General features: G+C 44.4%; 1 protein-coding gene across 1 annotated transcript in view; it reads left to right on the forward strand.

Moving 5' to 3' along the window:
* Window positions 1–11,077: 11,077 nt before the first annotated feature.
* Window positions 11,078–25,733, forward strand: part of LOC108571422 (tensin-1) — a 116,711-nt gene continuing 102,055 nt past the window's right edge. Inside the window, exon 1 of the mRNA XM_017933454.1 lies at window positions 11,078–11,582. Coding sequence (XP_017788943.1) covers window positions 11,556–11,582 — 27 coding nt within the window. The 5' untranslated portion in view covers window positions 11,078–11,555. The remainder of the gene's footprint in view (window positions 11,583–25,733) is intronic.

The following is a 25,733-nucleotide window of genomic DNA, read 5'->3' on the forward strand; positions in this document are numbered from 1 at the left end:
TTTATCCAGCAGCAGGAACATGTCTCGTCGCGGATGATAAATCATCATTACGTATAGAGAAGGGTGAAATTAAGTAGCTTGGAGATTCCATGGAACATCAATTATTAGCTGATCCTGAAGGCCTCTGGTGAAATTTTTCCTCAAGATCGATTAACCCTATAACGAACGAAATTATTCAATCGCCTTGGAGATTTCCATCTTAATTAATCATCTTTCGTTACATGTGTACGTTTCACTCGATGGTGGTCCGTGAATAATCAATTAACAAGTTGACCACATGTGGTATTAGGTCTATGCGAAAGTTCTCGTCGCATTTTTCTCCAGAATCTCTGTTTATTTTTTCTTGCATTTATGATTAGTCATCCAATATTAATACTATATTCACTATATTAAATTCCCTCGTCGGAGTTTTATTCTGTTTCATATGAAGATTGATATTTGCAAAAAATAGTTGTCAAACACACTTTTCATATCATTTCACGTGTGTCAACTTTTGTTGTTTATTAAGACGCTTTCAATGTGCAATATTTATTTGAAAAAATCAGCACATTGCACACACGATACGTTGAAATAATATATCTTCAAACAAGTGTGTACGAACGTTTACGATGTTGACCAATAATACTCGAACGATCTAACGCGCGATCGAGAGAACGATTTCGACAAATACACGGGCATAGATCATTCTCGTATCTGATACAGAAACGCGATTCATTGTTCCGCGTATATATATATTAAAAAAAAAAAGAGAAGAAAAGGAAAGGAAACAAGAGGAACACGAGGAAGAATGGAAGCTACGTGAGCACGTTCACAATGACAACGAGAACGCAGCGAGAAAGAGCTTTTGCATACAGTAACCAATAAGGAAGCTCGTTCTTCCGCCTCCGTGGTTTGGCGAACGCATTTGTCGAGTCACAATAATTCAACCGGTGACTCGTGCCCGGCCGATAAAACTGATAATTACGAAATATTACGGTCTCTTAATGGCTCAGTATTTTACAATCTACGTCGGCGAGCCACACGATGCTGCGCTATTTGGTATATAACCGTGGCAAAAGTTCGCCGGCGATAAAGTTGCACGGTGAACGGTGATGTTTGAATTTTCATCGAGGATCCCATTATCGAGCGTGTTATCGCGTGAACGTTTCGAGAAACGCCGTTATTGTCCTGGAGACGCGAGTCGAACGCGACGGGAGAAACGCAAGGATCGTTGATCTATCGACGAATCCAGAAGGTTTTCCACGATAAGAAAAGCATGGGAATGTGCGTGGAATGCTAGGCCGATGTTGCGTGCAGTTTGCTATTGGGTTAATTGCAGCCTGCGTGAAACCAATGACACAGAAATGTATCCGTTGCAATTATCGTTTCTCCGCGAATCGACGGAGCAAGGAATCTCGCTTTTTTTCTTTCAGTATACGAGTGAATTTTGCGTTTGGTTAGCTTTGTTAGACTCCCATGCTTGGTGTTTTAAATGATCACATTTTATTTAGCTAAACTTTTGGACAGGGAAGTCTTGCAAGTTGTAAGGCAGTTAGACTATAGTTGTAACAATTCTACGTGTGTCGCTCAGGAGCTTAGACGTCGGTGTATGTTATAATTGTTTGGCGGTGAGATCTTAGAGGTAGTGGGAGCAGGGAAAGGTCGAATGGACATTTTTAGATATTCCTGGGGGTGACTCGGGGTTGACGCGTGACTGTGAAGAAGATGGACAGAATTTGAGGATTTGTTATCTCAACCCTTTGGACTCCTTTGTCGAGTGTGACTCGACATTAGTTATATTCACATATGAATGAAGTAATTTTTAAATTGCCAGTCTGAATATGTACTATATTTTGCAATATTTTTTTCCCCTGGATGAGTAATATATGACCCTTAATGGTACATTAAATATAATTAGTAAAAGAAATTGTTTAAATCAGTTCCCATCGGCCAAATGTCTTTTGAAGCGCATTTCAAATAAAATTCTTAAAATCTTTGACGAGTTGTTGAAAAGAAAATTTTTTAAAAAATTTGGAGTTCAATAGGTTAAACTAAGTAGTAAATGCAAACATACTGACTAGCTTAGAGGTATCCAACAACTTGTGGAGAATCAATTCTACTAATTTTGTTGCCTCTTCGTGAAGCAACAATGGATTTTTTAATTTTTTTGGTTACTATTTATTACTTATTCTTGTATTTTGAGGAAATTGTAGAAGAAGATATAATTGTGAATGAAGGTATCCTTAGAGATTTAATGAAAAGTTCTTCTAATCGATTCATAAATCCATCAGAACGAGATAATTCGCGAGATGAAAGAGTTATGTGAATTTACCAATACCAGAAGTAATCAAGGTGATCAACTTCCAAGTTGCAAACGGTAGCAAAGGTTGATACGCTTACGTTCACGATCGACATGTTTTCTAACAGCGTAGTAGAGAAAAAATGATTACGAGCTTGTTGTTAGGATTATATAAGATAAGGATCGTAAATTTAGACTTTTATCTCTGCAAGCAGGGAACAGTGATCATTGATAAGTAATTAAATTTATCGAAATTGTCGGTTAATGTAATTAATTACTACTTCGTTTTAATTGGTGATACACGATCATTTTTGGAAACAGAAAGAGAGTGCTCTTGGAGCGAAGGTTTAAACAAGATACACTCGACGGTAGATTAAATTAACGAGAATATGATGCTTTCGTAATTCTTCCGTAATTAAACAATTACAAACCCTCAAAGTCGAACCCTCAAATATTCCCAACAAGGCGTTTCTACCTTCTAAACCCTCTGTGGATCCTTTGCCTACAGAGACGGGGGAGAAAAAATAAAAAATATACACACAGCTTAAACAAACTCATTTGAATAAAATTTGTACGTTTTTTAGGCAATAATTGACTGAGCGTGCGATACCAAAAAATAATTCCCAATGCCTACGGAAAATACGACCGCGAAGTGTTAACACACGTGTAATTATTCTGTAATTAAACAATGATAACTTGTTCCAAAATTCATTTTAGTAACGTACGTACGTGACATTTTATTTTATTTCCATTTACGAAACATTCGAAAAATGTCTCCACAAAATCCTGGAAATACCGTGTCCATTTCAATAGCAAATTATCATTCGTTGACTTTTTAATATTCTGAAGACAATCATTCCTGAACCGGTAACATCGAAAGTACACGCACAAATCTGTCAATGGTTTGCGTAACTCGATTGATGGTCCAACCGGTCTGACCAAGCCGTTCCTTTTCCCCTTACGAGCATTCCACCGCGGTTCGACGTGCGGCGAGCCCCTTAACGATCGAAATGAATGGCGAATAATCCGTGGAAATGCACGAGCGGTACGTCTTCCCTCGTTTAATCGGTAGTCACGATCAGATTCTCCTCCTGAAAGCCGATTGAATTATCCTCCGGTCGCGAGTCGAATCGCCAAGCAGCGAGCGAAGGGGGACGGACGACGCGCGGAGCGGCGGTACGGAAAATTTGGCTCCTATCCACCGATTGTTTTCTGCGAATGCGTGGATCGATTGATCGATCGATCGACAAGGGACGCGGCGGGTGAAAGCCCTAGGTATCCGCTTCCCATGGAAGAGAACCGAGTGTGTGTTTGCGTGTTTGTAATCGGAACTCGCGCATCGCGGGATCCTCTCGTAGCTGCTCGAGGCGCTTATTTGCGCATAACTTGGCGAACCGCCTCTCTGTGTAGAACGGCGGCTTCTACGCTTATACATACGTACGCCTTTAACAGATCGAGCGTCGAAGTTGAAACGACCAGAGACAATAATTACGCTTCTTGGTACCTTTCGCGAGAAACATGGCAGATCGTTTCTTCTCATGTCTCAAGTACATTTGAATTTTTGTATAATTCATTTTGAAGTAGCAATAAGAGGCAATTAAGCTACTTTGTAACTTTGACGAGAAAATTCCAAGATAATACCTTCTTGTATCTTTGACGAGTTGCGAATTTCTTCTCCGTGCTTTGCACGTTCAATTTTAAACTTACGCTTCTTGGGGCACCTTTGAGGAGAAAGCTGGCACATAGTTTCTCTTCTTCTCGCATCTTTGATAAATTTCGAACGTGTGCCTCGTATATTCAATTTTGAAGTTACGTTATTTGGTACCTTTGACGAGAAAGCTTGCAGATAATTTCTCTTCTTCAGAGTAAGTTCGACGAATTTCGAATTTCTTCACCGTGTCTAGTATGCCGAATTTTGAAGGAGCAAACGAACTGGTGAATAATAATTTTCGAGTGGTTGTGTAGTGCTTTTTTTGGCGGACCGTTGGCTACGTTCAACAGCCACTTCATTTAGACCGTCTAGACCTCATTGAATCGGACCGGTGAAGTGGTGCTTATCCACTAATTAAACGAGCTGAAAAAATGCATGGAAAAAGAAGCATGGGAGAGTGTCTGCAGCGTGTCAGACGGATAAAGTTTCAAATGTCACTTTACGTTCTACTTTTCTCGACGAGCTGGAATTATCGATTTTAATTAATCTCGACTTTTTGTCGGATTCACTTTTTCAGAGCGATTTCGAGCCGCAATGTCACGTGTTCCGTACGAAGCAGTTGCGCAAGCCACGTCCGTGCCATTTGTGCCATCAGGCGGTGATCAAACAGGCGTCGTGCTGCAGAGGTGAGTCGATAAGTTCATTCCCTACGGTTTGCGCTCGCCAGCTGACTCGAAAGGGTTCTGTCGGTAGCTCTGCTCGAGCTGTGCACGGTAAAAAAGCCGCGTGGGATCGCGGCGGTAAAAAAGTGGAGGGCAATTTGAACTTTGGTCGATTGGACAGTATCGAATATTTCAACGAGGCGCCTTTCCATTATCTCAAACGTTCTTGGACATTCGTAGAAAATAATTTCACACACAGTTCTCATTTTTAATGCAGATTTTATTAAACGTTTAAATTCAACTCTATCTACATTTTTAAATTTTAATCAAATTAAAAATAAATCGAGGAAATGGGTCAGAAAATGTCGTAGATATTTTACTTTTGCATTTTAAGAATTTTTTATTGTATTCTTAGCGAGATATCGTTTAAAAAAAATAGACATGAATAATAAAGAGCATCGCGTACCCAAAGTAAATATTTACAAAAATTGTGATTTTTGTATTTTCAATGAGAATTCAAGCTAAGCAACATCACACAGAACGACGAAGAGCTATTAAGCTTGAATTTTTCCATTTCAGTCTGCAAGTACATCTGCCACAAGACCTGCGAGGACAAGGTGAGTCGAGCAAACATTCTGAAATACGATTTCACTCAAACACCGGGCAATTAGACCGTCACTATCGCGCGTCATTTCTCGCGAATTAGCGTACACGATCGTACGTCGCGTTCCGAGAAAACCTTGTGACAGAATGAAGAACCCGAAGAGAAGAACCCTCTCGTTGGTACACGAAGAGGCTCTCGCGCACGAGCACTGTGCCGTTCGTTACTTCCTGGTACTCAAACAAATCCGCCTTGGCTCGAACACGTCCAACAAAACGTTCTCAAACGAACCAACGAACCTGCCTCGATCTATCGTGAAATTTTTCCAGCGTAGAATACGACTAGGTATCGAGAGTACGCGCGTCTCGTGAAACCGGAAGCGATCAACGGTGAACCACCACGTTCGCTGGTGGCTAGAAAGATCCCACTTAGTAGATGCATCTTAATTCGAGCACGCCACCAATGGAGCCTGGCTAAGTCGATGAGATTCTCGGTTCCTCGAAGTCTCTTTGTCGATGCGACCAACACACACACTCGTTCGCAACACCTGTATCGTGGTGTCGGTGTTATTCTCTGTGAAACGGTGTGTGGGTTCAGTCACCGGGCAGGGCACGAGCCTTACCTTACTTACCTTACCTTCTTCGTATCTTGAAGTGCTCCTGTGTCACACTCGCATGAACATACCGTGCACCTACAGAATCTAACGACACACAGAGAGGTAGATCTATACGCTACGTGTAGCACACGTGTGTACAGGTAGGTTGGAATAGACGAGCATGGACAACACGACGAAGAAGAGTGTAGCGGAAGGATGAACGGTGGACGTGAAGGAGAACGTGCCCGAGACAGTAGGAGAGCACGACTTCCTTCTGTGAGTGGCGAGACGTCGTTTGTTACACGAAGGTTTTGTGGTGGCACACCGTGAACAAAACGGTCCCCCGGCCAACCAGATCCTCTTTGATACGTCTATTTGGACGAGAAGCTCCATTACCGGCGGCGCGAGGAGAAGAAGAAGAGTCGGTTCCGTTTCAGGCCTGTGCAGCCCGGTGAAAGTAGACGGGAGGAGGATCGTACGTCTTCGTACGATTAACATTTAACACAGTCGGACACACGTTAAAACCGACACGATAGTCTTGTCCCGGTTCGTGTTGTACCGTGACTTTCGCTTGGAACGCTTGTTGTCACCGTTGGCGGGCAATTAGCGATCGCCAGTTTTTACCTGTGACATTTCGATCGAGAGAAGAGCGTTGAAAAAAAGATAGAGGAAGGTATTTTGTTTAATTAGTGCGGTAACTAGGATCGCATCGGAAAGCGAAGGTAGATTTAGCTGAATATCCAACTGGAGTGGAGGACGACAAAGATTGCAATTCCAGTCTAATTGGAGGTTCGTAAGGCATTTCCCGATATTAACGAGTAAAAATACGTGGAGGCTAATGGGAGATCTACGAGCAGATACAACCCTTGAGAGTTATCGAACGATCGATCTTCTTCCGGTTGTATGATCGCGTGGACCGTTGTGGCGATTTCGGCTTATTAGTTTACGACCAGCAGAACACTTATTGCCCTTTCGCGGAGCCACAAAAGCCGCACCGGTAACGTTCCTTCTCCAGAAGAATTCAACGTAGGTCACGTTTTCGTCTGGACGTTTTGTAATTCGAGGCAGATCGAGGAGTCCCCTTCCAGGAGTCGCGTCATCCGCGAGCCTTTTTTCGTGGTATTGTAAAACGTCAGCCCTCGTACGACAGTGTGACGTAATTTGTTGCACAAAATTATTTCTGCCGTGGTTGCTAAACTTTCGTATACCTATATAGCAAGAGTGCATTTTTACACTCAACCTGTTGATACAAACTCCTAGCTCTGTGCGTAGCAGAAAATTGGCTAGAAAGTACCATCATCGTCCACACAGCCGTGTAACATTATAACGCTACTGTATACACGAACAGGCCCATGCATCATGTCATCTATCTCGCGAGATACGCCGCTGGTATGCGCGACGAGGAGGAGGAGGGTATTGATATCATCGTTTAGCCATAACGCCTTCTCTCCTGGAATCCAGGCATGCAATACCCCGGCTGAGAACCTCTGGAACGAGCTCTAACGAACGACGTCGTTCGTCGAATATGGAGAAGGCCAGATGTTTCCTTGACATCGAAGGTCGCTTCTCTTTTCTCTCGTTCATGAAATTCGCCGAAACTCGCTCTCTACCTCGCTGCACGTCCTAAAAGCAACTCAAGCCCAGTTATCGCGAAATTCTCGTGAACGTCGTTAGTTAGCCAGGAACCGTCGGGGCTGCTTCACCGACGGTAACGAACCGAACCTATGTGTAGACGTTGCTGCTGCGAAACTTCCTCGCAGTTTCCGATCAAACAGCTCCGCTCTCTCTCTCTCTCTCTGTGTGGCTTTTCGAAGCGTTACGAGAGAACCGTGTCACGGTAGTCTCGATTCGCGAACCTCTGGACGCGTCCTTGTTCCTCGTGCACACGGTCATCCTCGCGGTGAACTGGTAGCTCGAGCTCGAGGAAGAGGGAGGAGCCCCGGGGAACTCTAGGTTGAACGAGCAAGCCCTTTTAGCGGGTTGGCGGAGAAGCAGAGAACACGGCGCGAGGCTTACCTGTGGCAACAGCCTACGTTCAGTCGAGGTGCATCGACCGTCCACCGTTGTAAACCGTGGTCACATCTCGTCCTCGCCAAGTACGAAACCAGGCGGCTACCATACCTGGTGCTGGCTGCCACGGTGTGTACCACCACCTCGGCCTTCCAGGATTGTAAACAGCCGGCAAGAACCGGGGAAACGAGACGTTTCGTCCCCAGTTCTCTCTGTTCTTCTTCCCTCTTCTTCTTCTTCTTAGAAGTTCTTTCTTCGAGGCTCGATCTCCAGGTGTAAAGTCGATATTAAGCCGGGTAGATGGTTCCTTTGTGGCTGCTCTGAAGCCACTGTGTAATGAAGAGGAAGAATAAATTTGTAGCGAGAGAGAGGAAGAAAGAGTGAAAGGGACAAAGAATGTGAGAGAGATGGAGCGAGGGAATGAGCCTGAGGGAGAGAAAGAGAAGGAATTTGGAAAGTGAAGAACGAGTCTAAAGGAAGCACCGAGTCCAGGATTGCTGGTGTATGCCATTGTTTCCGTGGACAGGCGAGAGGTTCCTCCTGATACATCGTCTTTATCTCCTTTCCCTTTATTTTCGTTCGCGAGCCGTTGCGAACACGCTGCGCCAGCTGATGCATCATCAGCAGCTCGGATATGATCCGCGTTGATACCCTTGTTCGTGATGAATGCGGGATTGTTGCTCGGCGTTGATTTAAGAAACAGAGATGAATAGAAGGAACCGGGCTACGGGGAACGATGCTTGATTAAGGGGAACGGGAGGCGCGTCAAGTGGGTGTCGGAGGAAATTGAAATTTTTGCCTGCTGCGATTGGGATTGAATCACGTTTCGTTTAACCAGCGTGCAAAATTTTGCGAATTTTCAAAGGCAGATTTCAATTTTTCTAAACTACTCACATGCTCGAGACTTTACACTTGAGAGAGGTGGAATTAAATTGCATTAACACGTTGAATGCCGTGGGGGTCATCGGTAAAAAAGCATTTAATTTGAATAAATGGTAATATTTGCAAAATTTTCACGCATGTTTAAATAGTTTTACTTCTAACTGTTGACATATTATTTTACAAAATAAAAAATTCATTTCGGCAGAATTGGTCCGGCATTCAACGTGTTGAACTCCAAAGAATTCTCCAAAATGGCACAAATTTCTCTGCTCGGTTCAATTTTTCACAATTTCAACTTTATCAAATTCGCATCTTTCCCAAATCCCGACATTCGAGAGAATACGAAATTCACGAAAATAATCCCTCAGGTGCTCAAAATTCCCCCGCATTCGATCCGTCACTACCGAAACCCTCCTTCTTAATCGAATCACAATTAAACCGCGCTTAATTTAAATTCATTCGAAGGACGTCGAATCGAGCCCCGGTTAATTCCACTTTAAACCCTCTGTCCGGCGTAAATTTCCCGCAGAGATGGGGAGGGGAACGGTGCTCTCGAAATTTGTCCGACACGGTACAGACCGTTTCTACTGAAGTTTTCGAGAGCAATCACCTCGTCGCGGCGAACCTCTCTCGCGCGCATACGTTTTCGAATCGCGGAAGGAAAATCGATGCGATCGCGTGCGAGGGCTGTAACGGGATTCGTAGCGGGGTCGTGGCTATTGATCGAACGAGGAGGGAACGGTGATCGAGACGAGGATCGAGGCGACGTATAGTAAGACGAGAACGTCCTACGAAAAGAACGTCGTCCACTCGCGGTGTCGTGACATTGACTCGCTGGCCAACGGCTAATGACTAATAACGTCCGTGATTGAGCGGCTCGCCGCGGTCGTGTCGCGAAAGTAGGCAGAATTTACGAGGACACGCTCCTACCTATCCTTCTGTCATTGATTTATTGCCATTATGCAAGGAATTATCCTCGGGGATATTCGTTCTCCGAGGCCCTCCGTCGGGGCACGTTCAAGTTCAACGTCTCTTTGATGATCTTCAAACATATTGTCTTTCGTGTCACTTTAAAACTGGCGTTACCACTTTTTCGTCGTTTGTTTGTTTGGTAATTAACGACTGTGCGAGAATACGAAAGACGCGAGGTAGAGATCAATTGACAGCGGTCGAGATTTATTGTTATTACGAAAGAAATTGTTCCCGGGGCTTCCGTGAAATCTGTTAAAGTTCAATGTCTCCTTGATTATCTTGCATCACTTCGAACGTGTTACTGCAATCTATTTATTTAGATTTAACAATTAAGACAATTAGAGTTGCACTGATAGAGTTGAAAAGCTCCGAAGACATTAATTTCAAATATGCAAATGGAGGCAGAGAAAGAACGGTCAAAGCACTTGAAATATTAAGACACACGGTAAATATCTATCGAGGCAAGCTGATGAAGCTAATAATAAGCGGACCGTCGGCTACACTATCGACGATTTTCACATTACTTCCACCGTCGCGTACTATCATTCGTGCGAATAATAATTTTAATGGTCAATAAGTTACGTCACGTCGAGGATCCAACTGAAGTTTCTGTTTCAATTAACTTCAGAGGGGCCATATTTAACAGAGGGAGAACCATCGAGCTTGCACGTACCTCTGTGTACGTGTGTGTGTACCGGTGCAAAATAAGGCACGGTTAGGCGAAGGGTTAACAAGCTTCCTCGAAAATCCAATTTTCTCACCGGCGCGGCGTCGGTGCTATCGGGCGCATTACGCGCCGCTGAAGTGTGAATTATTTTCACGCGCTGCAGTAACGAACGCGCGATAAATAAGCCTCGCTGTCTATACATTATACCGGAAAATAAATATATTCCGCGGCAGCGACGATGGAGTTTTGCGTACGATAAATCAGGAAGTCGCTCGTATATAATTCTTAACGTCGTCGGTGTAACAGCGGGTTGTTAAGATTCGACCACAAATTTTCTCGCCGGTCTCCGCGTATATTTGGTGGGGTGTCTACCTGCGGCGATAGCGAAGGGCTCCGTGCACGCGCGATGCGGACCTCTCCAGTCCGCGAACAGCGCTCCAACGCGAAGGACGTGGGAAAGATCGATTCGTCGTCGCCGGTGCTCGATCCATCGAGATACACGTATTCTACGCTCTCTTTCCACAATTTTTTGCAACGAGAGACTTTAACCCACTGAGAAACAGATTTCACCATCGACACGCGTAATCTCACGAATTTTCCAATAACTCATTCCGATGTACCGCGACGAAGATACATCGTCGGTGAAGTGAAGTGTGTAACGTGTTACCGTCGAAAGAGAAGATCGACGATCTGTCCGAATTGAAAAGGAAAAAGGACAGACCTTCCCGACTGTTTTCTTTCACGAAGACGATTCGAGTGTGTTCGGGTCCGAGGCCTCGATAAATCGTCCGATACGATCGATCTCGCGATAAAATTCCTGAAATCTCGTGTGTCGTGTGGCGGACCAAGCCGAGGCTCCAAGTAGAGACGACGAAGCACGAGGAGGTGGGTCGTCGAACTCTCAGAGACACTCGGGCAAAATTAGTAGCCGTGGCGTGACCTTGACCAGCGTTGACCAAGCCTAACGAAAATCGAGAGTGGTCCGTCAGGTACGAATTCGTGTAACACGTTCGCCTGCCTCTTTCGTCTCGTTCGATGTGGTGAAAAAAAGGGAGGACAGTTGAGAGGAGGACCAAATGTGCGTGTGTGTGTGTAGGAAAGAAGGTTAGAGAAGACAGAAGAAGAGAAGGACGGACAAAGTGAGATGCGCCATTTTCGAGAACCGATGCGAGAAGGTGAACGATCCTTGGAGCGTTTCGCCGCAGACCGGTAATGGGATACCGGAGGTGACGGCAAGATGAACGGTCACGGTTCCACCAATGAGGTACTTGCGCCGCGTTCCATCCAACGTTTCTTTTCCTCCCTTCACTGGACGGATTCTTTTTTTCTTTCCTCCTTTTTCCTTTCTTTCTTTCTCTGCTCTCTGCTTCTTTCCCTCCGTTCCTTAGCCGTGTCGCCCGCGCGCACGCGGTTTCTTCTTGTTGCGTTCTAAATTCGCCGCGCGACGGACTTAGGGCCCGTGCACACCGTACAAGATTGGAGCACGCTCGCCTTGCGTCGCGTGGAGAACACTCGAGGCGTCGGTTCTCCCCGATTTCTCGCTGGAATTGCGGGATAATTGGGGATACGGTAATTGGGGCCGATGGAGGTTGGGGATATTGATATTGAGAGCGTTCTTTTATTTATTTTACAACTCGGCTGGGATCGAATTGAAATCGAGTGTCTTTCGTTCGCGATTCCATTGATTTGCGCGGTGATTTTCTGTTGATTCGACGCACGCCTGCGAATATACATATTTCGAAATTGATGAAAATCGAATTTCAGAATTGCACCGAAAGATTGAAATTAGGGGCGTTAAATTTACCATTTGGGCCTCGGTACCCTCGACAAATCGTCCGAGGAGACAGTTCTGGACAGCTGAGGGAACTTCGACGAGCGTGCTACGGTTGCTTTATTGCATTAGTGTGCACCAGCCCTTATATATAGCAAAGACGTGGAATTCTTGACGTTCACGACGACGTCTTATGTATCCGTGGCTTGCACGACGGTGTCCGAGGTTTCTGGTCGGCGGACATTCTGGCCAACACTTGCTACTTGCTCCAACTTTCTACTTTGCGACGAATTCGAGCGTACTTCGCGGAACGTGCTTTGCTAACGCACCAACTTGGACGTTTCTTTTTCCTAGCGAACTCGGATCGTCGAGTGCTTTTTGAATATCTTATCGCGATCAATTAAAAAAAAAAAACCCGTTGAATTTTTCCCCGGTGAACGATACTACTCTCGGCAAATCTAATTCACATTTCTACGACGCAAATCCACCGAATGAAAACTATCGATTGCACCCTTATCGAGAACACCTATGGAATGTCGAGGTATTTTTACGCGAAAACCTAACAATTTATAGATGAGTTCTGTTTGAATGAAGAAGAAAAAAATAGGGATAGCGAAGGGGTATAGATAAGGCTGGCTGATTAGATAATATTCACCGACAACCGTGAAAACACTCGCGGTACTATTTTTCTATGTTTACCAGACATTTTCCTACCTTTTCCAATCAGCCTTCGTTCGACGTTAATCGAACCGCCTACCTAATAATCACACTTTGTAATTAGAAAAGAAACTCAGCGGGTCTATTAACCAGCGAGGAAAACGATCGCGTTATTTAACTGTAATTATCCGCAAATACCGTTGATAAAGCGTATCTACGTCAGGCAATTTTAATTATCGAGGAGAGATAAGGGGAAATGTTGAAGCAAGTGGCGTACCCGAGATAACGTTTGCCTACGTGTACGTTGAAATTTCGATAGTCGAGCCTGTGTGTTCCACGGGCTGTTCTCGATATATCGAGGCCAGATGGGCTTTCCGTCTTTTCCATGCGGCCAGATTGATTGGACGTCTCGAATGCCGGAATCCGCTGGCAAAAGGCCAGCCATCGGGCGGCGAAGGGGGAGAGAAGGAAAAGCGGTTCGATGGACTCTTTTTCGCACGCAACGGTGAAAAAAAAAAAGAGAGAGAATCTCGAAAGAAGAAGTTCCCTTTTGTCCCTCTCTCTGTGTACCGGTGGTTTGTGCTTGGTAACGTCGATAATCGTGCTTCCTGTGCATCCACCGGATATCTGTGTCGCGTCTTTAGCATTGAGCTACTATCGTCCGCGTATCTTCCCTCTTCGATCGCTATACTTCCACTTTTTGTCTTCCTTTCAAAAGTGAAAACATTTCGAATTATCGGTTTTATCGCGAAGAATTTCATTAGCAATTCCAATGTGATAGAATATTATTATACACTATGTGTATGCGGAGGGTAATTCGTAGCCTGTCGAGAGGAAGAACGGTATACTTTATGGTTACGTTCAATGGACATTTTTTTCGTTAAGTAACACACGCAAGCTCGTCGGAGGGAGAGATCCTTTTCAATGGTATAATTTTTAATTCCTTAAGAATATATACGCGTTATATAGGCGACCGGGAAGCGTGGCGCCATTAATCTCGCGTAATCATGGCCAATTAATTGGCATGCAAATGAGCACGGGCACAAATTACTGCGAACGAAGGCGGATCCATTCATTCGACGCCCTCCTACGTCCATCCCCTTTTGTCCATTCCCCACCTGTGCGCTCGTCCCACAGTCTAATCTTCGATTGAACCGAAAGAACTGGCGCGTACGTGATTCGTTTTTTCTTTATGAACACTTTCGCGAGGAATTCGGTCGAGACTAGCCAATGCTGCGAACGTCTGACAAACGGAGCCGAAATAGTCCTTCCAGGAACCGCGTTTGGCTTTTAAGGTCGCGCATAATGTGTCTTTTCGCTGAAATTCCTCTCGACCCAGGTCTCTCTCTCTCTCTCTCTCGTTCTCTTTCTCTGTGTATTTTGCAACGGGACGTTTCGTTGCGAGGTACAGCAATCTGTTGGGGCCACTTAAACACACCTAGTCGAAAGTTCCGGCTGGCCATGAAATATTCATGAAATTTCGCGAAGAGTACAGGGTACCACCGTGTATTTATTAACAGTAGCTTCGAAACCGGGGAACGATCGACAAATTGGTGTCGTAAATTAATCCTGCTTCGTACCTTCCTCAGTCTTACTCTCTGATAGAATTGTTCTCGGTCGAACGATCAATTAGATCTGCGGCATTTCCACATCTTCAACCCTTTCACGAGACGTCTCGCCAACCGATTTCTTTTTCCGTTCGATTCTTTCGAAAATATACCAAGTTTGCAAACATTCTGAGAAATTATTCTCTACACTTTTTTCTCTCGGAGTTGTAGTCTTCTGAGGATGGAGAAAACGGTGTATAGTCCTTCAGAGATGGGAGTTTCAGTGGAGCAAGATTTCTCTGTGGCGGCGAAAGGGTTGAAGTTCAATATTTTCCGAGCACACAGCATTCGCGCGGTCTCTCGTGGTCGAAAATTCCTCAGCGTCCGCAAGGGTGAGGCAACAGTCGAAACAAGAAAGGGAGGAGAGACCAGGGGAATAAGATCCTCCGGAAACTGCTTGCGCATCCTCGAGTTCGGTAAAGTTTGCGAGAACTTGAGACTGACTCGGAATATCGCAGGGATCCGCGGACGCATTATAGGGTTTAAGAAAGTTCGCAGCTGCGGCTCGACTTTCGAGACGTTCTTATTGCGAGGAAAAACACACTCCGTTAATTCCGTTCCTCCGGCTCGTATCGTTGCCCCTGACACAACAACGGTGCAAATTCTCCTGTTATCTTCGGTATTAAACTTCGCAACTCCGATTCCCCGCACCTTGAACTTCCTTATTACTCGAAATTACTGCAATAACCTCGTCTGTTCTCGTGAGTAAAATAGCAGCCAACCGCGGTGCTGTCTACCTTGGCTCGTTTGTCAACGCGGATATTTCCAACGCCGAATCGCCGAGCGGGAAGATCGAAGAATTGGTCGGATCATCGAAAATCCGTTGTAGAAAGTAAAAAGTGAGGATAAAATAAAGTCACCCATACTCGACATTTTTTCTTCCAGCCTACATCTGTTTCTCGTTGTGGAATGCTCTTGTCGACAAGGCGTGTTCAACGAGCTACGACATTCTTACCTCAAGGTGACCTCAAATTATAAACAAAGAATGCCGATGAACTTGGAACGACCTTTAACGTTACTTTGAGGACACTTTTTTCACCGTCATAAGATAGACGTTCTCGTAAACTTCTCTTAACCCTTTCTGGTCCAAACAGCCCAGCTAGTCCGCATTTATTTGGTCACTCTCAGGCAGTACCATGAAGTCTCCCTTTATTTCAATATTATTCGATATTTTTTTGAATGTTTGAAGGAAAAGTTCTTACGACCGAAAAGGGTGAAGTCACTCCTTCCACTTTGAACACCACCACAAGTAATTTAGACGTTCGTTACAAGTGAAACACCTTGCACACAGTGATCCGATACTTGAACACCGTGTCACTCGAGAAAAAGCATTCCCCCTCGCTAATTCCTCCTCTCCAATTGTCATCTCCAAACTCTTCACTTCAAATCGGAACTTTCTCGAATCTCGCTTACCATATCACGAGTAAAAGAACGATGCAAAAGTCTCTACTCGGCGAACGCTATCGAGGATCATTAACTCAGAAGAAAAAAGAAAAAACAGCAGAAATAATTCTCTCCTCGCGAGATGTCCCTCGAGACAGCATAAAATCGTATCGTCGTCTGTTTCTCGAGTCGTTAAACAGTTCCCCCCGATATATTCGTGGCACCGATTCGCACTTCCTGGCGCGAAACTTCCGCCTGTAACGTGGCGGCCTGGTTCTGGCCGCGAAGAAACGTGCGTTCGCCAGAGAAGGAAGGGAGAGACAGGAGAGACAAAGTAGAGGGTGGATCCCGGTGTGGTTTTTGCCGAGTTAACCTCGGATTACCAGCCATAACGTTTTACGAGCACGACTCCGCCGGAATTGCCATTCTGTCCGTGTGGACGGCTCGTAAGGAGCTCGTAAACGACTTGCATAAAATTGATTCGCCGCGGTCGGCGTCGCGGGGACACGACACGCTGCTCGTTCGGTCGCGAAGCCGGCCGCCGCGCCGCTGGAATTTTCGGCAATCCTCTCTCAACACACACACACCGACGTTTATACACGTCGAAATAAATTCGCGAAGGTGAGGAGAATCGCGGTGTGGATTATGCCCCGGTTTCTCTCGCCTTCTCACCTGACAGAGAGAGAGAAAGAGAAAAAGAAATGAAATTCAAGCTCGATTCGACTGGTCGTGGTCCAGCAAGATCGTATTATCAAGGATGGAATTCGAAGCAGACGATTCGGGAGCGTTCAAGCCGGTCGTCGATTTAGATAACGAGCGCGATATCGGTTTAATCGTGGCCCGTTTAAAACGAAGAAATACGGGACACCTTCATTACGCGGTTTCGAACGAGAGCTGGCCAACCACAAGAGCATTCTAATTCCGCCGATGGAATGCTGATAAGATAAGACGGGCATGGGGGAAGATGTTCGCGCTTTTCGCCGCCTGGCAGACGTCTGCTGTGCAAACAGAGGGGTTTCTACGTTGTGAGTTTCGTATGAAATGCTGTTGTAAATGGAAGTATTTAAAGAAATTTTATGTAGTTTTTTATTCGTTGCTCTTTTTCGCTTCTGTTGCTAATGTGTTTCATTTTGATTCGTCGTGGGGTTTAACGATAAGTTAGATTTTATTCGGCTTTTTTCTATTAACACGTTTTCGCCAATTCTCATAATAGAACGGTATTACCTACATGTAATACGTCATAAAAAAATGCACAGTTTGAGTATTTAATAAATATTAGATGTGTATAAGTGCACCTATCGTATTATGCAAAACTGAAAAAAGTATAGATATTAAAAATGTAAGTCAAAATAATTCGAAGATTTCGACAGAATTCAATTCAAACCCACCTCTGTATTATCCCACCGAAGGGTTAATTCAAAGGAAAAATTGTCGTCACTTTGGACGCTTTATGGCACGGCCTGCGCCTTTTCCCTTTCGTCCTTGCCTCTGGAAAGACCTACATATTTTATTTGAATAAACCTAAATAGTAACATTCTGACTAAAGTTAATCGCGTTCGACCACCTACACGATTAATCTCCTCCAGTTATGTCAATCTGAGGTATTGAAGTTTCTCGTTGAACCAAGACCGTCGAACGTCATTTCTGGTCCCCGATGATTTAGCTCGTTTGCTAGACGTTGGACATTCGAACAGCTTAATAATACGCCACGGGACAGTTTGAGCGTATCGGCTGACGTGCTCGAGTCGTGGAAGCTTGCAGCATCCCGGTAGTTTCCACGGGAGGAAGAGAAAAGTCGGTGCGTGGGCGTGACGGCCACATGAATCGTGTCTCGGCGTGAAACGGATTCCCTTTGTCGTAGCGTGGTCGCGTGAACGCACGCGTATCGAGGCGCGTGCAACGCAAAGTTCATACGTGTCGTGCAATAAATTGATATTGCACGCTTCACGGTACAAGGATCGGCCAGGTAACGGAGCCTCGTGTGACGAATTTCGATTGCGTGACAAAATGTTGAGCCTTGCGAAATATCAACTGTTGCGAAGAGTGGGGGAGTTCCTCTCTGCTCCAAAGGGAAATTATCCAGTCACGTTCGCAGTGTAAACTGAGAGGTCTCGTGATCGGAGGAAAATGTAACATTGCTGCTTGGAAGGTCGAGATTTTCCCATGCAGCACGCCATTTTTTTATTTCATACGTACCAGTGCTCGTTTCTCCATTATTAATTAGATCTAATCATTTTTGTGAAAATTAAATTTTTTTAAATAACGCTTGCGAAATTATTGAAATTTTTGATTTCTTCCTTGGGAAATGGTTGAATGAGGTTGTTCAGAGAATAGTTGTGAGATCAATACTTATGTGGGATGGTTATTTAACCTATCCCAGTGCGTGTTTCTTTATTATTAATTAAATCTGATGAATTTTTGGTGTAATACAAATTTTTTTAAATAACGGTTGCGAAATAATTGAAATTCTTGATTTCTTCCTTGGGAAATGGTTGAATGAGGTTGTTTGTAGAATAGTTGAGAGACCAATACTTATGAGGGATGGTTATTTAACGTATACCAGTGCTTGTTTCTTTATTATTAATTAAATCTGATAATTTTTTGGTGAAATTAAAATTTCTTTTCATAAGGGCTGTGAAACAATTTAAATTCTTGACTTTTTAATTGGAAAATGGTTGAATGAAGTTGTTTGTAGAATAGTTGAGAGACCAATACTTATGAGGGATGGTTATTTAACGTATACCAGTGCTTGTTTCTCTATTATTAATTAAATCTGATAATTTTTTGGTGAAATTAAAATTTCTTTTCATAAGGGCTGTGAAACAATTTAAATTGTTGACTTTTTAATTAGAAAATGGTCGAATGAAGTTGTTTGTAGAATAGTTGTGAGACCAATATTTAGGGATAGTGTATTTTTCACGTTTTTATTTCAACATTTTGTATCACTCCTCTGTGAACTCATTTCAGATGGAGTAAAATAAGCTTTCCTTATTTTATAAAGTTAGTACCAACTCGGGGAGATTAGTTTTCTTTATAGCAGTTGCATGCGCAAAATTGTAAGATGGAGCAGACCGATGCGAGTGGAGAGTTTTTTCTTGAAGTATGTCATAGTACAGGCAATTAATTTTGTCTTGATACCGCAATTTATCATTCAGAGCCAGATATTTTAAAATTTTTATTTGAACTTAAAAGATGCTACAGGGGCAGGTTGTATTTTTAACACTTTACTTACGATAACATCATCTCTTTCTCATTTTTTTTCACTGGTGAAAGCTTGATATTTTATACGAAAAAAAGGAAAAGAAAAAATGAGAAATTACCCACGCGATTACTTTTCCAATATCACGCCACGTAGGATAAATAGTATTTTCGTAGCAGGCCGTAACTAAGGGGTTAATAAAGTTCCATTTTAATTCTAACTTTACAAGTCTGAGGATCAGTTATTATTAGGCTTGCTCACATCTCACGTTTAACGTTAACACGCACAGTATAACCAAGAAAAATTCCGAGCCAAAGGTTTAATGAGATAGCGAAGTTATACCTGTGGTAATTACCAAGTCGTAGGAGATCTCTGTCTCTTCTCTCGAACGGAGAGAAAAGTAGCCCAGACTCGCGAGAAAACACGTGTTCGTTGTGGATCGCGTGAATCGTTCGCGTCGTTCGGTAAAGATTCCTTTGAAACGTTCGCTCGGTTCACACGCGATAGCCGCGCGTGTACACAGTGGGTTTGTGGGTTATGCCGTGGCCACGCAGAATTATTCGGCTGGTAGAACGAAGCGCTAATGAATATTGATGCGCCACAGCGTACGTTCTGGCGGAGGTCGATGCATTAGCGTCATTAACACCTCCGTGACGACGAAAGAAAGAACCACAGAAGAAAAAAAGGTGAAATCTAACCGAGAAACGGTTAGAGATAAAATCTCGAAATTCTTCTCACAGAGTTCAACGAAAATTTGAACGCTTGAGTACTCGCGTTGAAATTCCATTTTTTTTTTTAATTATCATTTTGCACAGAGTTCGAGAAAAATTTTAACCCTTAATTTCTAGCGTTGAAATTGCATTTTTTCGTTAATTATCACTCTGGCCTCCTAAAATCGTTTCTTTTTTTCATTAAAAAGAAATGCATTAATTTAAGTTTGAGAGTACGACTTTATGGGAGGAAATATCTCATTTAAGATGTTCTTCATCGATGAATCACAGGTCTCTATCGACGCGAATCAACATTGTAGCACGATTGACCGTTGAATTACACTGCAGGTGATGCAAAGTGTCGAAAGTCAAGTAGACCTCGATGGTAAGCTGCATTTCTATGGTATCTAATCGGCGACCAGCTGAAATTAAGCGTGAGCCACTCCGTGGTAACATTGAACGAGGTCAGAACGTGACCAATTGGCAGACTACGAAACAATTTAATGCGATTAGATGTTAACAAGGGAGTGGCGGTGTCTGTCCGCTGTCAAATTTCCTGACCAATGAGGCTCCTCGTAGGGGAGATTCGTGTCAGGTCATCGGTTGTGCCTTATTTCTCGGTCAGTCGACCGATTTAAGTCCACTGTTTCACGGTATCAAACTACCAAGTATATACTTTTATTTCTTCGGAGAAACGGCGAGGATGATATGCGAAATTTTTCGAAACAGTTTCACGAATTTTCTTCGTCAGATCAGATTTTACGAAAGTTTCCCTTTTTTCGCCGAGGTGAAAGAAGAGAACAGGAAGTTAAGGATAAATCACGGGCAATAGCTCGGCCAGAATGTTTTCTTACTTTATCGATTACCTTTAAAGACCGCTCGCCTCGAAACTTTTTTCTCCTCGAGCTGGTACTTAACTTTTCTACCGGGACGTTCTCTGGTTCGTACGACGATTAAGCCCGCGGAGAGGGTACGTTCGACGAGTGGTTTTCAGCAATCGTTCCCCGGGAATTCCCTCGATTATTTCAAGTTTGCTCAACGAGATCGCCTCCTTACTCCTCTGTTCACGGAGAAGAATCGAGCTCCTGAACTGATTGCCGACATTTTGACCTGGTCGTTGCTTCTGTAAAGTAGCGAACTTTACGAGTCGGGAATTCCAGACGGGGTTTTTCAACGTTCAATCGATCCAATTTCAATCGAGCCTTAAAAAATCAAAGGATGAAATAGTCGAGTGTCTCCAAAACATATGAAACTTTCACACACAAATTGAAAACACCACCTTTCTGAATTCCCGACGATAAATTAACCCTCGCAAAGCCACCATCGATAGACCGTCCAAACGCACGATCCCAGTTTCCTCAACCCTTTCCCAAGAAGGACCTCACAAGCGTTCCAGCTTCGGTTTCCGCAGAACCGTCCCACACAGAAACACTCACGTGTCCCGGAAAAACGTCCGACGATAAACCAGCATTATCCGTCGAAGAATCGAGATAAAACTCGCCCACCTATGCCATGGACCGACAGCGTTCTCCCGGTGGTCGTCTAGAATGACGGCGAAGGAATCGCTCTATTACCAGGCCGCTTATGCGCCGATCTATCGTGTCTGTGAGTGGCCGTTAGTCACTGGCTAATATCACGTTGTCTGTCGTCCGATGTTGGCCATAGGTACTCTTGGTGGTAAGAAAGGAATCCTAGGGAACAGCCCGTAAGCAATAGAAGCAACAGCGGGTCCTCGGTGCTCCTTATTATCCGTGGACTCCTTCGAGCACACCATACCACGCTAATTACGAACTTTCATTACCAGTCACGCTCGACTCGACGACGACGACGACGAGTAGAGAGGAGAAGGTTCGTGATAGTAGCAGGGTTGATCGTGATAGGAGAGGGAACGGCGGTGGCTTCCGTGGCGAAGAAACAGGAACGAGGCTAGTTGCGAAGCTGGTAGAAGGGAAGCCTGGATAATAATTGCGACTATTAATCAGGTTGCTCGTGAGGCTTACGCAGAGGAACACGCATCGATTAGGCTGCTCGACTGCGTGCCAGTGATCCGCGTGGGCGATCGAACGACTACTACTTAGATCTACGACCAGTTCTCCGCCTATCTTGTTGTTCGTATGCGTCACCACGAGGAGAAAGAAGGTGGAAAAGAGGAGAAGGTTGGTTTGGTTAGGTTAGATTAGTCGGAGGAGGAAGATTTAACGGGAGGAAGGAACCCTTATCTAGCGTGACGAGAGTGAACGTCATTTGACGTTAATTACTAACGTAGAAAGAGAGAGAGAGAGAGAGAGAGGAGGAGGTGAATGATTACGAACGTACGAGATGAAGATAGTAAGAAGACTTGGGATATTCGGATCGAACGATTATTTACGATTATTAATCAACCGGCTAGATATGGTCGGCGAAACCAGCCGGCGTATCGATCGGAAATTCCTACCACCGTGGCTTGTAATTTCTGCGAATGATCAATGGGGAATCGGTCGTTACCGATGTACGGCTGCTATCTGTGCTTCATTAGCTCCTCCGTGCTTAATGTGCTGATATCGGGGATGGGACGAGGTTCGAATCGCGGCGTTTGTACGCGAGGAATCGCGTTAACTGTGGCCGAGAGGGAGATTAGCCTTCGGTTCAGATTGGTATTACGGACGTTATCAATGGTGTGGCGAGAATCATTCCCGTTGAAAATGCGAGAAAAGTTTGCGATATTGGAATTCACCGGGGGGGATTGAAACTTTCTGAAGCGGTAGTTAGGGTAGTTCGGATACAAATTAACGTGGCTCGGTTAAATTGAAATACGCAGGTGTGAGGTAAGTCTGATGGAAATTTGCTCCGATTGTTATTCTACGTTAGTTACAGTTGGATTGCTTCTGTATTCAAATTCATCTAATTTCATATCTCGGTGCTAACTTCGAAGATAGATCCAATCATTTTCACCGGAAAATGTAGAAAAATTTACAATACGATAGGTTGATAGTTTTGATAGCAAAATTTACATTTAGCTTATCAAAGATGAATAATCGGGAAAGCACGAGTTTCTTCGATTACTTCTCTTCACAGTTTCTATCGAACAGAACGCAACAGAAGAAGTCATCCTTGAAAGAGCGAATTGATTGAATAACAGAGGACCGGTGATCAGCGATCACAATAAACGAAAAACTCCTCTCTCAAAGATCATCGATCACTACCGTCCACCGGTAACAAGAGCTGTATTAACCTAGCCAGACAGAAGGTATCATTTATGGCGTTTACGAGGTACCCAGGCTAATTGCCAGGCAGCAGGACTAGCGAGGCGAGAAGGAGCCAGGATAGGTAATTAGGAATATTAATCAGCGCGCGTCGTTCAGTTCGCCGCGAGCGGAAATTCACGTTGGAAAATCATTCGAGGATGGCCATCGCGTTTGTTCGTAGCGGTTGGTTCTGCACCCGGTTGTTCATTGTGTCGAGCGTATTCGCGCCTGGCAGAGGCATTCTCGCGCGATAAACCGGTAACCGCACGGCCGTTACACCGCGAACACCACGGCCACTTTGTCGTAGCGTGTCTACACCCTTTGGTAACCTTAAAGCTACGTTTACAAGTGTCGGCGAGCGTGAGGATTCACGCTGGCTGTCACGCTCGAACGTTCGCCTCTGGCGCGAATTGATTTAACGACGTTCGGGAAAGGATGCGTTCGATGCTTACCCTTTTTCTTCACGTTTCTCTGCCCGCGAACCGTGCCGCCAGAGGAGGAAGTTGCGTGTCAAGTGTAGGAAGAGTGTGAAGATTATGCATTCGATGGTCGGGCAAACTTGATCTTGTTAGGTTGCACATTTTTCTTCGTTCTGCTAGGTCATGTTATAGATTATCGAGTTGGACATTTAACGGTAGAATCTTTTAGTAAAATGGAATAAATGTAGCAGGTATGAAATTTGGAAAGATCTTTAATTTCGACGAAATTTAAACGACCCAAGAAGACTTTAGCGTTACTTCTGAGGATGCCAGATTGAGTTTGGATAAAGCAGTCTTCCCATAGTTACGGGAAGTCGAGGGAATAGGATGAAAAATAAATTACAACTGGAGATATATCGCTGGTAAATCATAAACTTCGAGGCACAATAAAATCGGACTCAAACGAAATTTCTTCCAATTACATAAATCGTTACTCAAACGGTCGATCCGTGCAACGAACCAGCCAAACGAAGAAATGGAAGACGTCGATACGGTAATACATAATCCTCCAACGTTAATTTGATAAATTGCAAACGAGAAAATTAGAAAGCACACCAATCCACGTACAACACATCTCTGTGATCTCGATCATTATTACAGCCGTCGTATTTTACGTCAGCAATTCCTTCCCGTCGGTTTCTAGATCGATCAACTGCCCGCTAATGCGAAGGCAGATTTATCGCGGTGCGCATCGCCACTTGTCGAAGCACCGATGAGAAATGGCCCGCGACCAATGAAAATCGGAACGGTACGTAACTCGCGAACGATGCATCCACTGATCTCGTTCCCTTTCTTCCCCTCCTCCCCCTTTTTGTTCCTGGTTCGTGGTCAGGGTGAAGTGGACCTTAACGAGAGAGACAAGTCGACTCGATTCGATATCTACCGGGACGTTTCCTGGCTGCGATCGACTTTCCTCTTTTTTTGTTGCCATTCTTTCTCGCTCGTTCGTTCTCCCCCCCTCTCTTGGCTTTGCACACGCGAGAATCCTTCTGAAGTGGAGCACAGTCTCACCCTTTTGTGTCTCGAAGCGGCAGCCGGAAGAGAAAGTGATCGAGGCGGATTTTTTCGGTTGGAAAAACCGCGACATCTTGTCGCACGTCGGATCGATGATGAAGCTGAATGGACAACGCGATTGGTGGTGAAACACGTAGGCGGTGTGCACAGGACACACATTGACGTAACTGTAATTCCCTCGCGGCGGAATCGTTGATCCTTCGAGATGATAACGGCGATCCCGTTATGGCGGCTAGCGTGTCGTTATAAAATGCACTCTCCGTTGTTACACGGCTACTTTACAACCGCGTCGATCTCCGACGTGTTCGTTTCATTTTTTTCTTTGCATGCAAAAGATGGTTCATTATCATAAGATAGCTGGCGAGTCGTAAAGAGCGTGAATTATTTCTCGAACCCTTTTAAATCTTTCTTTTATACTCTCTCCCGCCGTCTCGGAATAAGACACGAAGGGTTCATTTGCGATAAATAATATCCACGGGCGTACGTTGTCTTTCGAAAAAAAGAAAACAATTAATTCTACCGCGTCCCTACGCGCAACGATCCGCGACTAAAGGCGAGAAATTTCATACCGACGGAGATCCTTGACCAGGCTCGTCCTGCCAATTAAGCGAAGGCTAGGCGCGAAACCGTCGGGCGTAACGAGGCTCGTTTGCAATGACAACGATGAAAAAGGTGGCCGTGCTGGAGAACGTTCGCCGCCAAGAAAGCGATTCGTTCACTTTCGTTCCTCGACTTCGCGGCTGGTTATGTTAATTGTGGTTCGTTTTGTGGATGAATTTCGATCGCGTTCCGTATCTTGTGACGAGCGTTACTTTCAATATTTACAAATGGTACTCGCACGTCGAGTTAACATTTTTCTCGAGCAGTTTAAAAGGGGAACTTTACAGTCGATAAATTTATCAGACGCGTGTGTTGTGGTACTAGAGTATTGTATGCACAGGAGCGTTTGAGAAATTAGAATTTTATGCAACTCGAGTGGATCAAGTGGAGCACAGTCTTGAGTCACGTTGCAAAAGTTCAGTCGTTGCTCTGTTCTTCCATCTCCGCTGAGAAAATAATGTGAATTTTTTGACTCTCTCTGTGAGCCAGATCGACAGATGATTCCGCCTGTCGAACTTTCCCCGCAGACGTGCTTACTTGAATATTTAGAACTCGGGAAATTTGTGACAGTTAATAGACGTTACCAGCTGAGCGTACCTTGTAAAGTTTCGCTGAGATCCTGATTAAATTACTGGAAGCAAAAGGAAGAAGAAAGGAAAAAGAATGGTAAGATTGGCATGAAAAAGTGCAGTAGTTAGGGGGATTTAAACGGACACCTTTTCGCAATTGGAGCGGCTGAATAATTCACGAGGCCAGGAAAGATTAATGGCT

Source organism: Habropoda laboriosa, unplaced genomic scaffold (genome assembly GCF_001263275.1).
Source record: "Habropoda laboriosa isolate 0110345459 unplaced genomic scaffold, ASM126327v1 scaffold57, whole genome shotgun sequence".
Classification (NCBI taxonomy): Eukaryota; Metazoa; Arthropoda; class Insecta; order Hymenoptera; family Apidae; genus Habropoda; species Habropoda laboriosa.